The sequence below is a fragment of the Aethalodelphis obliquidens genome, unplaced genomic scaffold (genome assembly GCF_003676395.1).
Source record: "Aethalodelphis obliquidens isolate GAN/ISIS:26980383/991018 unplaced genomic scaffold, ASM367639v1 scaffold21, whole genome shotgun sequence".
Lineage (NCBI taxonomy): Eukaryota > Metazoa > Chordata > Mammalia > Artiodactyla > Delphinidae > Aethalodelphis > Aethalodelphis obliquidens.
The window spans coordinates 23,921,701-23,937,210 of record NW_020837965.1 but is presented as its reverse complement, the minus strand read 5'-3'; the positions used below and the strand labels follow the sequence as shown (position 1 = coordinate 23,937,210).

Here is a 15,510-nt window from a genome sequence, read left to right as displayed (position 1 = left end):
CCTGACCCTCCGTGGATGCCCTAGCTCCTGCACGGGTCATACCAGGATGTGTGTGGGATGGAAGCGTGGTCCCAGGAGCCCCACGGTGTGGAGGTGCAGCCTTCGGGAATAGGCTGGAAGCGGAGCCTTCCTGGCGCTCAGCGGTCTCCCCGTGCTGGTTTCCACCCTCCTGGAGGCTCCCAGCAGCTGCTGGAGAAGGCAAGCAGATGTCCTTGTTTCGCGGAGAGCACGGGGGCATCAGAGCAGCGCCATGTAGTGACAGGGCCCAGGCCAGGGGCCCAGCCGGAATGGAGCCCTGGGCTCGCTCTGCCCGCCCACCCTGTACTGCACGTGGGCAAACTGAGGCTCAGGAGAGGAATGTGACTTGTCCGAGGCCACACAGTGAGTTGCGACCAAACATGCCCATCCTGTCTCGTGTGCTGTCTCCTCGCACAGGCTGTTTTACACGTGAGGGCCCTGAGGTTTCCACCTGGGTGGCCGGGTGCCGTGTGCGGCACGAGCTCATCCCGTCTCCTCTCCCGGCCTCAGCTCCCGCTGGACCGGATGTGGCCCGTGGAGGTGAGCCCAGAAGATGGCAAGGCTGTGTGGCCTGAGCAGCTGAGACAACCTCTCTCTGCTCCATTGTGTCCACGTCACAGGAGGGACCACAACAAAGTCCCCTGGGTGGCAGAGCCGCCCCTTCACCCAGCCAGAGCCTCCAGAAGGAGTGGGCGTCATCCTGGGGCCACAGAAGGGCAGGGCTGAGGCCCCACACAGGCCAGTGACTTTGGGCGGGACCCCCCGTTCCCCGTAAAACAAGAGCACTGACACCTCATGTTTGGGTCAGCCGGGCCCTGGGCCAGAGGTCAGGTGACTTGCCCAAGGTCACTGCTGGTAAGGGCCACAGACCCTCCCACCCGCCACATTTTGCTGCAAGCCAGTAGATTCTTAAAGTTCCCCGAGAGACGCCTTGGATGAGGATGGGCAGGTGTGCGGCCCGGCGGTGTCTGGGGGCTGAAGTGGGAGGTCGGTCCCCAGCCCCCGTGACTGTTAATGTCCACCCCTCAGACCTTGCTCCGCCTCTGTCCCCAGTCTGGGGGAGCCCAGTGGAGCTGCATCTGAGGGGCACTGAGGAGCCCGCTGACGGCAGTGGAGAGCTGGGCCAGGCCCTGCGCAGACTGCGGCAGATGCGGCTCGGAGGCCCCATGACCCCCAGTCAGCACAGGCTCTGGGAGCCCTTGGGTGACCACCCTTTATCTCCCATTTGAAACTTCAGGTGCAGCCCGGACGTGGTTAGGGTGGCCCCGTTCAGTAGGAGAGCCCAGCTCTGGCCCGCTGACACTGGGCCCAGCCCTTCTCTTCCCTGTCCCTTCACATCCGCCCTCCGAAGGGCCCTGCTTCCCAGAGGATGCAGCCGGAGCAAGGCCCGGGCCTTCCTGCAGAGCCACTTCCCCAGCACAGCAGAGCTGGTGCTCCGTGACCGACGGTCCCCACCCTCCGCATGAGGAAGGAGTAACTCTCCTTCCAGGGCCAAAGCAGGAGGACACACTAGTCGTCTTCTTGCCAAAAGTGGACACAGGGCTTGACGAATATTGAAACCTTTTGTTAGGAGACCCCCTTTTCCCAGCACCTGGCCAAAGCATCCCAGCATCTTTAACCGCAAGCCTGATGAACTTCCAGGAATCCACTGCGGGCCTTCGTTCACTCACTCATGCATTCATGCATTCCACACTCCCTGAGCACCTGCTGCGCGCCGGGCCCTGACATCAGGCATGTGCAGCCCGTGCGCGGCTCATCGGCTCGGGCGGCGGGGGCGGGGGGGTGGGGCAGGAGGTGGGTAAGTGACCAGACCACAAACCAGGCCCTATGGAGCAGAGCAGGAGACGCCTCAAAGCAGCTGAGCTTCCTGGAGGAAGTGATGTCTGGGATTAGTGATGCGTGGAGTTAGCCAGGCAGAGCGGAGGGAAGGGCGTCCCTGGCAGGGAGCACAGGGTGTAAGCAAATGCTTGGGTCCGTACGACAGCAGAGGCCGGAGGAGAGGGTCCACCCACGTGTTCTGGGAACAGGAACGAGTTGTGTTCAGCCAGAACACTGGAGGTGGACCAGTGAATACTGGACTTCAGTCCAAAGTCACGGTCAAGGCTAGTGTCTGAGTGAGCGTCGAGGCAGGTGCTGTCTGGCTTTACCAGAGGGCTGCTGTGGTGGGCACCCGGAGGGTTCGTGTTGGACCGTCACCGGAAGCCACGTGATGCCAGAGAGAGGGCTGGGGCCTCAGAAGTGCAGGTGTGAGACCCCCATTCTCCCTGCTGGGTGGCCTTGGGTAGGCCGGTCCTCTCTGAGCCATTGTGATAACCTGTGTACGGACCCAGCAGTGTTGAGGACACACGGAGCCTCCCTCCTCCAGGCCCCATGGAAAGGCAGCTCACATCCTGGTGTCTGGAACTGGCTGGAGATCAGTTTCACTCAGAAAGGGGGTGGGTTGGGGATGGAGGTGGTGAGGAGAGCAGGCATCATGCTGAACGCTGAACGGCCCCCTGGGGCAGGTTCAGCGCACAGGCGTGGCCCCTGGCGCCAAAGGCCGAGGGAGCGGGGCCAGCCGGAGAGCTGGCGGGGCCTCAGCATGCCGTCAGTGCAGTGGGAGCCCTGGTCACACAGGTTCGGAGGGCTTGGCCTCTGAGGACAAGCTGGAGATGGGGACCCAGTCACCAGCCCCACAGACCACGGAGCAACACCACCGAACTGCCCGAGAAACGTTTTATTGGCAACAGCTCGCCGCTGAGTCTCGGGTCCACAGGCGGAGTGAGGGGGGGTGACGGGGCTCGGGCGACACCTCCCTGAGCATGCTGGTGTGGGGACCGAGCGTGCCGGGTGCCAGGCGGCTGCACCCGGGTTCCGGCTGGTGGGGAGACCAGTTGGCTGCGTCTGCGGACCAGGAATGAAGAGCACGCTGCCCAGCAGGGAGAGCTGAGCGGGGAGAGAAGGATGGGGAGCCGAGGGGGTGGCGGGACGAGGTGGGAGGGGAGCCGGTACGAGCCACTGACCACACGCAAAGACGGCTGCAGGCGGCCGCATCCTCATCCCAGAGGCCCGCTTTTCCCTGGCTCCTGTGACCCTCAGGCCAGCCCTGGGCCCCTTGACCTCCTCGTGGTCAGCCGAGGGGATGGCCCCCTGGGGCCCAGACCCCGACACTCCCCTCCGCCCCCTCCAGCCCCTGCGGCCTCTGGAAGCTGCTGGCGGGTTGGCCCCGGGGGATGGGCGCCAGCTATGAGAGCAGGCCCTGCATGAGCCTCAGCACGGCCTCGTAGGTGACAAAGACCACCATGTTGACGGGGAAGGCGCGGCAGCAGTTGAGCGACAGCCCCTTGAAGAGCACCCTCGGCCCCTCCTCCCGAACGCTGGTCACCACGCAGTGCAGGAGGCCCCGGTAGCGGCGCTGGCCCTGCCCATCCGCCTGCAGGCGCGACTTGATCACGTCCATGGGGGTGGCCACGGCCCAGGCCAGCACCCCTGCACAGCCACCGGCCACCAGCACGCCCAAGACGTCTGCGGGGAGGGCCCCACAGGCACGTTGGTTGGAAGCCGCACTGGGGCCCCCGAGGAGAGCTGGTGGGCACCCAGGGCGGGGCCTGGCCATGAGGGAGCCCTGGGCTCTCGCCACCGACATGACCTGTCCAGGGCCACCCAGAGCAGGCCTGTCCTGACTCCTGTTGAGGGCAATGAGCTTCCCACCTGGGAGGCCCTGGGTGCCAGTGTGACCTCAGCCCGTCTCCTCCCCCCACGTCAACCCCCGCCAGGCTGAGCCTCACCACCAGCACCGCCCCAGGCCCTGGCCCCCGCTCACCTGGCCGGCTGCAGCCAGCGGGAGTCAGCTGCTCACAGAGGACGGCGTATGAGAGGAAGTAGGTGGCAAAGGAGTGACCGTCCCGGAAAAGCAGGGCCAAGCTGCCCTTGTAGAGGCCGCGCAGCCCCTCCTCCCGGGCCACCGAGGCCAGGCAGTGCAGCGGCCCGCGGTACTTGGGCCCTGGCGCCCGACCCACAGCGGGCGCAGGGCACGTGGGGGGCGCAGCCGAGGGCCCTGAGGCTGAGGGGCGCCGCTGCTGCGTCTGCATCTGCGTGTGTGTGTGCGTCTGCGTCTGCAGGCGGACCTTAGCCACCTCGGTGGGCGAGGTCAGGAACACCTGGAGCAGGGGCGGGGCCGACAGGGATGAGGATGCAGCGCTGCCCGCTGCCCGCACTCCCTGCCCCTGGCCTCCCTCCGCCCCTGTGGCCCGTGGTGACCGCCAGGGAGCCTGGGCCCCAGGAGGCTCCGGGCTGGCCCACGGGCCATGGTGGAGTGGGGTTCAAAGCCGGCTGCGCCCACCCAGCCGGAGGCAGTGCTTCCTTTAGCTACACGTTCTCTGCTGGCAGAGTGGCCTGACACACAGTAGGTGTCGGGTAAATGTGACTCCAGTTCACGAAAGCGCTTAATCTCATCATTAATCTATTAATAACATATTAATGTATTATTTAATTAATGTAAGTATTTAGTGTAAGAATAACGTAACACTTAATGTAAGCATTGATAAAGTTAATAGATAACATAAAGGATAATTTTACTAATAACATTGGCTACATGTCATGCTCGCTCATACCTGTCAGACCCTGTGCTGGGGGCTTCACGTGCGTGACCTCACCACGCCTCTTACAGATGAAGAGACAGAAGCTCAGAGAGGCTCCCTAGCCTGCCCTCAGTTACCGAGTCAGCTGTGTCCTCAGCCGCAGTCCCCCAGGATCCATCCAGCCTCTCCCCACCCTGCGGTCCCGGGACCCCGTCACCCCGCCCCACTCACGCGGACGAGGCCGGAGGCGAATCCAGAGAGCGTGATGTCCGTCTTGGCAGGCTTGGCGTCAGCGCTGCCATAGCGGAACCGGCAGACGTGTGCCAGGCAGTGGCGATAGGTGCCGAAAGACACGGACGACACCAGGGACACGGTGCACACGGGCAGCGAGAGGCCCCTGTAGAAGCCCCACACCTGGCGGCAGGTGGAGGGGGCCCGAGGGCTCGAGTCAGGCCAGAGGCCCAGCTGGGAGGAGTGGCTGCCCGAGGGGGTCCTGAGCCCCTGCCCTGTCCTCCCTCAGGCAAGTCATGTAGACTGCCTCAGGCCTCAGTTTCCTTGGCTGTAAAATGGGGATTGTAACCCCCGACTCGTGAGGTTGTGCTGAGGGGTTGAAGGGCGGGGGGCCAGGCCTGACCTAGGGCAGCTGTTTGATGACGATGACATTGAACTCGCAGCTTGGTCGTTGCTGTTTCTCTTTTGCTCACCCCTGGTCGGCACTGATTCCCAAGTTCACTTTGGTAAGTGTCCCTGAGACCCTCCTCTGGACGGGGCTCCGAGCTGGACCCTGGGACCCCTGATGACTCCACCCAGCATTCTTTCAAGGGGTGCCCAGGCTGGAGGGGACAGAAATGCAAACAGGTTCCTCCCCAGACCTTCCAAGTCCCCAGATGTCCCCTCTAGACCCTCTTCTGGAGGCAGGACATCATTCTGAGCACCTCCTTTGTGCCAGACACCCTGGCTCTTGTTCTCGGAGGAATCCAGGAGGTTGGTACAACTTTTCCCATTTGGAAGGTGAGAGAACTGAGGCTCAGAGAGGAGCTCAGTATTGCCAGGCTGGTTGGTGAGTGGCAGCCCTGGGGTCCGAGGCCCCAACATCTTGCTGCCGTGACCCTCTCCCCAGGCCTACCCGCTCTCGGCGATACGTGTCCCGGATGCAGTGCCAGATGCCCGTGTACTTGGGCTCTGTCTGGATCCTGACCTGTGGGAGAAGTGGGCTTCAGGAAGGGGTGGCTCCAGGCCAGGGGCAAGGTTGGCAGGCCCTGGGGGAGGGGAAGAGCCAACACCTGATTGTCGCAGCCTTGCTGACTGTGGGCAGAGCAGGGACAGTGAGCCCCATTTAAGATGAGAAATTTGAGGCACAGGGGGAGAAAGGGGCACTACAGTCCCGAGGAGCATGGGGCGACTGGCTCTGAATAGCAGGCTAGAAAGGTCTTCTGGCCATGAATGGGGAGCTTAAGCCCAGGCAGGGGCCTTGGGGTGGGTAGCAGGGGCCTGGTGATGACCGCACCTTCACCGTGTCCAGGGGGTAGCCCACAGCAACACCGCAGACGCCTGGAAGGAAACCAGAGGAACCGGTGAGAGGAGTGGGAGCCTGAGCCGTCCCAGGGAGAGGGGGTGGGTGAACCCTGACGGTGCTCCTGCTGAGAAAGGCCACACCTGGCTCCTCTCTTCCACACCGTGTCTCATCAGTGAGGGAGCGTGACCCCCATTTTACAGATGAGGAAACTGAGGCTCAGAGAGGTGAACTGATGTCTGCCAGGCTGCTAGTGGTTTCTCCTTCCCGAGTCTTGGCCCACTGGGGCCTCATTCTGAAAGCCAGGGACACTCCTTGGCCTCCCCTCTGGCGGTGTGTTTTGGGAGACTTGGTCCAAAATTTGCTGGGCCCTGTCTCCAAGCCAGGCCGAGCTCGCCCTCAAGTCTCAGTCTGTGAAGGGTTTGTCTGCAAGCCAGGAGGCAGCTGCACCTCACAGCTCTGGGGGTGATGGCGGGGGGACACAGCCCAAGCAGAGGCTGGGGGCTGGGAAAGTCCGGGTCACCCCAGGCCTCTGTGACAAACTGCCTGGAAGCACAAGTTTGCATGGGACAGAGTAGGACTCAAGGCTTCCTGGACCAGGGCCCTCTGCCTCCTGCAAAGAGGGCCAGGTGCCACCCGCCTATCTCTTTCTCCTGTCTTGACACCAGGGTCTCAACGTCCAAGCCCCCAGCACTGCCATGAGAAAGACAGAGAGCTAGTGGGCAGGTCCCTGGGATTTCATCCCTGGTTGGGGGGGGGGCGGTGAGGGCCATCTGAGGACAGTAAGGCATGTGGGGGCTGTGCCCTATTTACTGTGTATCCCAGGACTCGCGAAATACGCATGAATGAAAGAATAAACTGAATGAATGAGTGAAGGAACAAAGAGTGAAGCAAAAGACTGACTGACTGACTTGGGTAGAATTACCCCTCCTTGACCCTTACATATACCTCACCAAACTCCTACTCATCCACCAAAGCCCTGCCGTAGCATCACCTCCTCTCAGGAGCCCTCCCTGACCCCTATACTCCGGGCTGCCTCTGTGCCAGAAAACACGTTAGTCACAGCCCCTGTCATATGGCTTTGCTGCTGTCCCACCGCCTGCCGTCTCTGACTCCAGAACTAGAGTTCCTCAAGGAAAAGGCCCAGGTCTGATCCCCATGACCCGGAGCCAGGCACAGAGCAGGAGCCCTTGCCACCTAGGGCTTCCCTGGGCTCTGGAGAAAAGATGCAGGACTCGGGAGCCCTTCCTGCCGTGTGATCTTGGGCAAGTCAAGCCCCTTCTCTGAGCCTCCTCCTTAGGGGGCTAATGTCCAGGGAAGCAGCTGGCCTCAGGCCCGGCCCACAGCGGGACCTCAGGAAACACACTGATGAGGCCAGGGCCCTGGTCTTTCCTGGCTCGGCACCGCCCTCCCCTTCTGAAAACACCCCACACCGTTCCCAGAAGTATTGACGGGCAGCCGCTGCTGTTTCACAAGAGGAGCAAGGCCAAGGGCGCCTCGCCCAAAATAGCCTGTGTGTGTGTGATCGATGCCGGTAGGAGCCCGTTCCCCGTGGGCCGGCTGTCTCTGGATCGGGCGTTCACAATAGCCCTTTCCCCAAAAGTGAAAACGGTCCGGGGGTCAGCAAGGCCGGGATTGGCCCTGTGTGTGCACACAGCCAGTGGACGGGGGTGCTGGGCTCGGCTGGGACCCTCCCTTTCCGCGCCCACCCTTGCAGTCAGTGTGGCAGGACCCAGGCCCCATCTGTCCTGACTGTCCACCCTCTCCTGGAGCCTCCCCTCCCCTCCCATGACTCCGCCATCCCACTCCATGCTTACAGCTCCCAGGCTCCCCCTGGCCACGCAGAGACCACCCTCTGCTCCCACCCAGCAGCCCCTCAGCCTCCCAGGCTGAGCCCCCCCAGGCCAGTGCAGACTCCCCGCCACTGGCCCCCCAAAAGCTCCTCCTGGGCCCTGTGTCGCCTGCCCCGAGCCTCCGGGAAGACTGCTCTGTCCTCCCAGCACCTGTGGCCCACACCAGGTGCCAGCCACTTCCGGGGGGCTTCAAACCCCACTGCTGCCTGGGCAGAGCATCCCCTCCAGCCCCTCCTGCTGGCCCCAGGAGCAGCGTTCCCCCCCGAGACCCCTCTGTCCCCACTGTTACCTCCGATGGCTCCAGCAGCAAACTCCATGGACAGCGTGGCTGGTGGGGAAGGCCCTGCCTGAGAGAGGTACGTTGCCACCACCAGGGTGGCCTCAACAGCTCCCCGCTGGCTCCTCTCAGACCTTATACCTGCGGTGGGGGGCGGAGCCTGCTGACCAGTGGCCCCGAAGGCAGAGGCCGTGCTGGGCAGCAGGCAGGTCAGTGCCTACCTGGACTCCCTCCCCACTACCCCAAAGGACCCTTGTTCCAGTGTGCTCAGAACCCAGGTGTCGGGAAGTGTGTGAGAGACCACAGGAGGCTTAAGCTCGGGAAGCAGGATCACCGTCTGCACCGCCTGCAGGCCTGGCCCCAGGCCACGTCCAGGCAGCTCCTGGGAGGCTGTGATGCCCCCATCCCTCCCAGCCCAAGCTCAGACTTTATCCATGTCCTGGGGCCTCCTCGACTCCCCTGGAATTGTTCCTGCCCAGGGAACCCTCAAAGCTCTGTCGCTGATTCATTCAACAAACACTATCTGAGTTGAGGCTGCACTGAGGCAAATAAGACCCCGGCCCTGTCCCCAAGGAGCTCCAGTTAGCAGGGAGGGAGTTGGGGGCGACAGGCCACCGACGACTAAGCATCCAGGAGGCTGGCCAGAGCCCTTCTGTGAGCAGCCCCAACAGAGGTCACGGGCAGCCCACCCTCTACTCCACGCCCTTCACACCACCCTGGGCCCACACTTCCCCTGCCGCTTCCATACCTCTCTCCCTGCGCCCAGGGCCCCAGCCAGGTCTGCCTCTGTTCTGAGTCCCCAGCGCCCAACACGGACCCAGCTCTGAACAGGGCTCACTGAACAGAAGGACGGGGGCAGGGGCTGCTGATTTGGCCTCTAACCAAACCAGGGCACTCCTGGAGGGGAAGCCGCTCCAATAAGAGGCCACTTCTGTCTGCTGGAAACCACTGTAAAGAATGGTGACGCACCCCCCGGCAGCTGCAGCCCGCTTCAGTTAACCAAGCCCTCCCTCACCAGCTCAGGGGTCCCCGTCACAGCCCCGGGAGGGAGGCAGGGCTGATGGTCTCATTTTACAGATGGAGCCGCTGAGGCCCGGAAAAGGGGCTCGTCCAGGGCCATGCAAGCAGCAGGGCCAGAGTTGATCGCTGGATACTTGCACAACCAGCCCCTCTCTGCTGCCGAGGGCCAGGCCCTGACGCCCGTGAGCCCTGCGCTCATGGCCATCGACCCACACGCCCCCACGTGACCCCACACAGCCCTTCGAGGTCACTGAGGCTCAGGGAGGCTGTGCACTTGCCCAGGGTCACCCCCGGTGGGGAGAGGTGTTGACAGGGCAGTGTCTGGGCAGCCCTGTCCAGGCGGCCCTGGGGCAGGGGCCATGTGTCCGCCCATTTCCTGTCCTCTGACAGAAGGATCTGCAGGCTGGCCTTGAACTGACTGGTGCTGACAGAGGGGGAGCCCTGCCTCCACCTGCCCAGCTGTTTGTGGAGCAAGGCGGGGGACACAGGTTGGCAGTGGCCGCTGCCACGACAGAGGACAAAGGGCAAAAGGCAGCCTTTCCAAGGCCAGTCCTGATATCCATCCTGGCCTTTAGAGAGGTTCAGGCTAGCATCTGGTTAGGAGCCAGGCTGTCTGCCTTCACATCCCAGCTCTGAGACCTTGCGCAAGCCCTTGACCTCTCTGAACCTCCATTTCTGCACCCATGAAATGAGGACAGTGCCTGCCTCTCGTCTGTAAGCACTCAGGGCAAACCCCGCGTGTGTCCCTGTGGGAGTGGCCAGCCAGACGCTAAGGCTGCATTAGTAGGAGCATAGGTTCTAGAAGGAGGGAGGTGACGACAGGACAGTTCTGAGCAGGGCAAATCCATTTGGGACATGGGTTCAACTGCAGATGTTACACTTGAGGGGCCGGAACCTTGGATGATGAGGGAGCTTGAGGCGTGTTGTCTAACTGAAAGAACAGGGAACTGTCTAGTCTCATGTTTCCTGCAGTGTCTAATGTAGTTAAGTGCCACCCAGCCCCAGGCACCTGAGCCAGAGCCCAGGAATTGCCCTGGCCACCCTTCCCCCTGCACCCCACATCCTGTGAGGCACCCAGTCCTGAGGTCAACCCTCTGAAGTTCACGTTGGGATCCACTCCCGCTACCCATGTGCACAGCCCCCAGCTGCATGGTCTCCACCCCTGGACAACAGCCCACCCCACCCATGCCCCCCACCTGGGCAACACACGCTGCATGCCTGCTACATGCCACATTCTAGGCACTGGGCCACTGCGGTAAACACAGGCAAAGGTCCTCTCCTGGCTCTTACGTTCCAGGGGAGGAGACAGAAAACCAACACAATAAATAACCAAAATAAAGAGTCTGCCAGAGGGCGATAAGTGCCAGTGAGAGTCAGAGTAGGGAGGGGACAGGGGGTGTTGGTGGGGGCGGGGACAGTGCTAGAAAGGGCACCCCAAGAGGTGGCATTTGAGACAGGCGTGTTTTCTTGGTCACCGCAGCCAGGTTTCACCTGCCCTTTGTCTCCTGAACAAACATGCCCAAACTTTAGCCTTCTCCACAGCAGAAACAGAAAACATGCCACCTCACTGTTCAGGCTGCTTTGTGCAGGTCTAAGCGTTTCCCCAGCTGTGAGCTTCTGCAGGCAGGGTCGTACTGGATTTGTCCCTGAGCCCACAGCGCCCAGCCCAGGGTGAGCACCCTGGCGAGACTGGGTGAGTAAATGCGTGAGAAAAATGCGTCAGTGAATGGAAGGGCGGATAGATGGAGAGATGGATGGATGGATAGATGGAAGAAGAGAAGGACTGGTAGATGGAAGCACAGACAGAGAGATGGAAAGGTGGGGGATGGGTAGATAGATGAGGGATGGTTGGATGGATGGATAGCGGATGGACAGATGGATGAACCCAGGGCAGGGTCATGTGCTCACCCCTGACACAGGAGTTGGCAAAGAGGCCGTCTGGTGGCAGGGTGGGCAGGGGTTTTGGCTCAGGAGAACCCCACATGGTTTGGGGGAGACCCCAGCCTAGACTTGGCTCCTGGCTCCACCTCTCCCAGCTGTGTGAACTCGGACAGTGGTGTGACCTCTCTGAGTCTTGCATGGATGACAGGAGACAGAGCCCATGGGCAGCTGCTGGGGCCACGCCTCCCAGTGGCAAGGGTTACTATTACTAGCAGCAAGGTCGGCTGTAGGCCTCCTCCACCAACGGCAGAGCCCCACCACGTGCGGCCCTACAAAGCCCGAGCGAGGAGTTCCGAGCCGCCCTCTAGGGGGAGACAGACATGGCACAAACAACCGTGGCCCCGCCAATGCAAAGGGCTCGGGGGAGCGAGACCCCCCTGGGCATGGCGGGGCTGTTTGCTGGCCGAGGCGCCATGGAGGAGCTTGACACATCCTAAAACGCGTTCTTACACTTCATAGCAAAAGGAATGACTGCAAGTTACTAACAAAAAGTCCGGACCAAAGAGATGCAGCCGGCACAGAAGTGAGAGCCCCGCCACCCAGGCGCGGGTCCCGCCTCCCAGCACGATGCAGGCAGATACAAGTTCTTTTTTACCATCGTTTTGCGACTTGCTTCCTTTCCTTATCAATACATCTGGGATGCCTTGCCACCGTGGCACCTGGGGACTCACTTCCTTCTCCTGCATGCACACAGTGCCCGTGGGGTGGCCGCGGGGCCTGGGTGGACAGGAGGCTGAGCCAGGCTGCCCGGGCGTGGCCTTCACCCTGCGCTTCTCACTGTGTGATCCGCTGGGGCCTCAGTGTCTTTGTAAGAGAGCAGTTCTGTTGCTTCCCACCGTATGGCTTTGAGAGAGCTAAAGCGTCAGCAGCCACGAGGCTCCTGGAGCCATGCCTTCAGCCAGGAGACGCTCTGAACATCACCCTTATGATTCAACTTGCTAGTGGTGTCCTTGGAGCTAGTGATGTCCTTTGGACTGTACTTGATACTCCGGTCTATTACAGAAAGTGCTCCAATAATCACGCTTTGGAGTCTTTGGCGTTTCAGTGGGCACGTTCTCAGAGAGGAGTCTGTTGGGTCAAGGATACCTGAACTATTTTTATCTGTCACGTACGTTGCCATTTTTGGCAGGATTTAGAGGGGCGGGGGTGAGGGGAATAGTGGGATTTCCAGGCAATGAGTCCAGAATGGGCACTGGAGGACCGGGCTGGCTCCGGAGATTGGCATTTCCAGAAAATAGGGCTCCTTGGCAAGACTGGACGAGGTCAGGAGGGCCCGGGTGCTCTCCTGGCTCACCCTGTGACTCTCCGAGCCTCAGTTTCTTCATCTGTAAAATGGGACAGGAGAGAAGCCTGTACACTCTGGCTCGACCCCTGCCGTGCTCTGCCCACTCGCACCATGCCCAGCTGGGTGCTGCAGACCACACGGCCACGGGCAGGAGGCAAGGCTGCACCCACCTTTGGTGGGGGGGGGGTATCTCTAGGGTGTGACTGGTTCGGGGGAAAGGGGGTGGAAGAGTCCCCACCTCAGTTCTCCCAGACACCCTAGCCCCCTCTGATATCCTGAGGGGTTAGGGCCCTGATTCCCAGGGCCTCGGTTGCAAAGCATATGACAGGGCGTCCCCTGCTGTCTCCCGTGCCCCCACCTCCACCATGGCAACGGGGTGAACAGGAAGGGCTGCCCCCAGCTCCCACTGCTCCCAGTGGGGGTGCCAGATGGTGCTGCCTTTACGTCTGAGCTCAGCTCAGAGCGCCAGGCCCCCTGGAGCCACCCCTGTGTTACAGATGAGGACACCGTGGGCCAGAGAGAAACAACCAGTGACAATTAGGGGAAGACCTGGAATTTGAGCCCCGCTGTGCCACCGGTGACACCGATGAACTGGACCCCATGACTCAGTTTCCCTATCTGCGAACAGGGACGACAGCTACCTAGGGCAGGGTTAATGCAGATAAGGACTTTTAAAATTCTTTTTTTCTTATTTTGTTGGCCTCACCACACAGCATGTGGGATCTTAGCTCCCCGACCAGGGGTCGAACCCACAGCCCCTGCAGTGGAAGCGCGGAGTCTTAACCACTGGACGGCCAGGGAAGTCCCAATGCCAGTAAGGACTTTGAAGGCTCCAGGCACCGGCTGTCAGACAGAGCAGAAGAGACCCTCGAAGGGCCAGCCAGCAGCCTCAGGCCCGGCTCCGCTGCTGGCTTGCTCCTGGGCCTGCGGTCAGGCTCCTCCAGTCCTGCCCTGCCTCCACCCACACGCCGGCCTTGTCTCCCCAGTTCCCCGGCACCCAGGCCATAGCCAAAACCCTCCGGTCACTTCTTGCAGCGTCTCCTGTTTCCAGTCCCCTGTGACCCCTTCACGACCTGCCCAGGAGGCATCTTCAACCCTGGGGTCCACTGGCTGGAAGGGCTGAGAGGACCATACCCCCTGGGCTTCAGGCTTCTCGCCTGGACAAGATGACCTCTGACACCACCCGGATCTAAGACCCAGGGGCGTGGATTGAGGAATGAGGCTCTGTCCCAAGCAGGGCCTGAGGCCTATCGTATCTGATGATGTGGGGAGAGCAAGCTATTGACGTCTGTCAGTCATTCATTCATTCCAGCGCACACCTTGTGCAGGCCTCACATTGGGTGCTGGGGTTCAAAAATGACTCAGATGCTGCCCGGCAGCCCCGGCCTGGCTGGGGAGTGTATTCGTTATCTATTACTGCATGAGAAATTATCCCCGAATTCCTCAGAAGCTTATGATACCAAATGTTTATTATCTCGCCATTTCTGAGGGTCAGGGATCCGGTAACAGCTTAGTTTCGGGGCTCTGGCTCACGGTCTCTCGTGAGGCTGCAGTCAAGCTGTCAGCCAGGGCTGCGCCATCTGACGCCTGCCGGGGGCCGGAGGACCGTGTTCCAGGCTGACTCGCTCACACGGCTGTCGGCTGGGGGCCTCAGTTCCTGGCCAAATGGACCTGCTCCACAGGACCGCCTGAGCAGGCTCAAAACACGGCGCCTAGCTTCCCACACAGCCGGGGTCCGGCCACAATGCCTTTATGCAGTCGTGGCCCTCTTGAAGGGGGTGGTTTCTGCACAGGCAGCAACAGGGGGACCTGCCTGGTGGTCCAGCGGTTAAGACTCCGCACTTCCACTGCAGGGTGCTTGGGTTTGATCCCCGGCCGGGGAAGTTCCGTAGGCCACGTCGTGCAGCCAAAAAAAAAAAAAAAAAGACAAATTGCTCACAGGCAGCAAGAGGAGCGCTTGCCTGGACGGGCGTCCTCAGCACATGAGACCTGGACGAGACAGGCAGGGAGCGCGGTGGGGGAAGGCCGAAGGCGGGCCAGGACTGGGAGGGGCTTGGACCACCCTGGCTGGAGCATGTGGACACATCTCATTGGTTGTGGGCACGGGCACATCCAGGGGAAGCGGCGGGCCTGGGGGGGCAGTGGCCAGTGAAGGAGGGGAGGCTGGGACAAAGTGTCAGGGCGGAGGAGACGCCTGAGCCAGCTGCGAAGGAGAGAGAGGCACACTCTGACAGGAAGCCCCTGAGGGCAGGCTCACCTGGACCCCCGCTGGCACAACAGATGCTCAAAGGCGGATGACAGAAGCCGGCCCGCCACCCTCATTTGGACAGCAAGGCCCCGAGAGGGGTTCACCTGGGAGGTGAGCCTGGCCCCTGGCTGAGAGGCACAGGACCCAAGTGTCAGGCACCAAGGGGCCCAAGGCCGGGCCCGTGGCAGGGGCTCCAGAGGGCAGAGCCCAAAGCAGCGGGGCAGGTGGCAGAGGGGGGATTCTGGCTCGGGCAGAGGGGACCGTTCTCCCTGCTCGGTTGCCCCAGTCGGGCGCTGGCTCACGTCTGGCTGGGTGACTGCCCCAGGCTGGGCAGGCAGGACAGACGAAGCCACAGGAGGGAGGAGGGACACAGCGCTGACAAAGGCCCCTCCCACCCGGACAGGTTCTGGAAAAGGGGAGCTTGGACTCTGGGTCCAACAACCACAGCAGGGCTCCTGGGTTCCAGGGTGCCGAGGTCTTTCTCTCAGCCCCTTTCTCCGTGGTCTCCGGCGCTGGCGAGGAGCCTGCCTGCCACCCTGCCGTCCGGACACGCCCCTGGGCTCAGTACCCAGTACCCCTGCCCGGGGCACCACCCTGCCCACTCCTGCCCCACCCTCCCACCGACTCCGCCTGGGTGGGGTCACACGGCCCTCCTCTGGCCACTGCGCTGGGTGCCTGCTCACACTGCCCGTCAGCCGGGGACGGTCTGCTCACCCAGCTGCCCCCACCATGACAGTGGAGCCCGCAGAGGGCACCGATCAGGCCTGGCCCCAGGAGGCCCGTGGGCAGCAAGCAC

General features: G+C 62.0%; 1 protein-coding gene across 2 annotated transcripts in view; it reads right to left on the bottom strand.

The window, feature by feature from the left end:
• Positions 1-2,955: 2,955 nt before the first annotated feature.
• SLC25A47 (solute carrier family 25 member 47) overlaps positions 2,956-15,510 on the bottom strand; it is an 18,318-nt gene continuing 5,763 nt past the window's right edge. The window contains exons 2-7 of one of the 2 annotated variants that reach the window (XM_027120575.1): positions 8,233-8,361; positions 6,085-6,128; positions 5,704-5,775; positions 4,809-4,991; positions 3,821-4,157; positions 2,956-3,522 (exon numbers count right to left, since the gene is read on the bottom strand). In XM_027120575.1, the coding sequence (XP_026976376.1) occupies positions 3,242-3,522; positions 3,821-4,157; positions 4,809-4,991; positions 5,704-5,775; positions 6,085-6,128; positions 8,233-8,260 (945 nt within the window). In that variant the 5' untranslated portion in view covers positions 8,261-8,361 and the 3' untranslated portion in view covers positions 2,956-3,241. Of the gene's footprint in view, positions 3,523-3,820; positions 4,158-4,808; positions 5,776-6,084; positions 6,129-8,232; positions 8,362-15,510 lie in introns of both variants that reach the window. The other variant, XM_027120576.1, reaches the window with a different exon arrangement.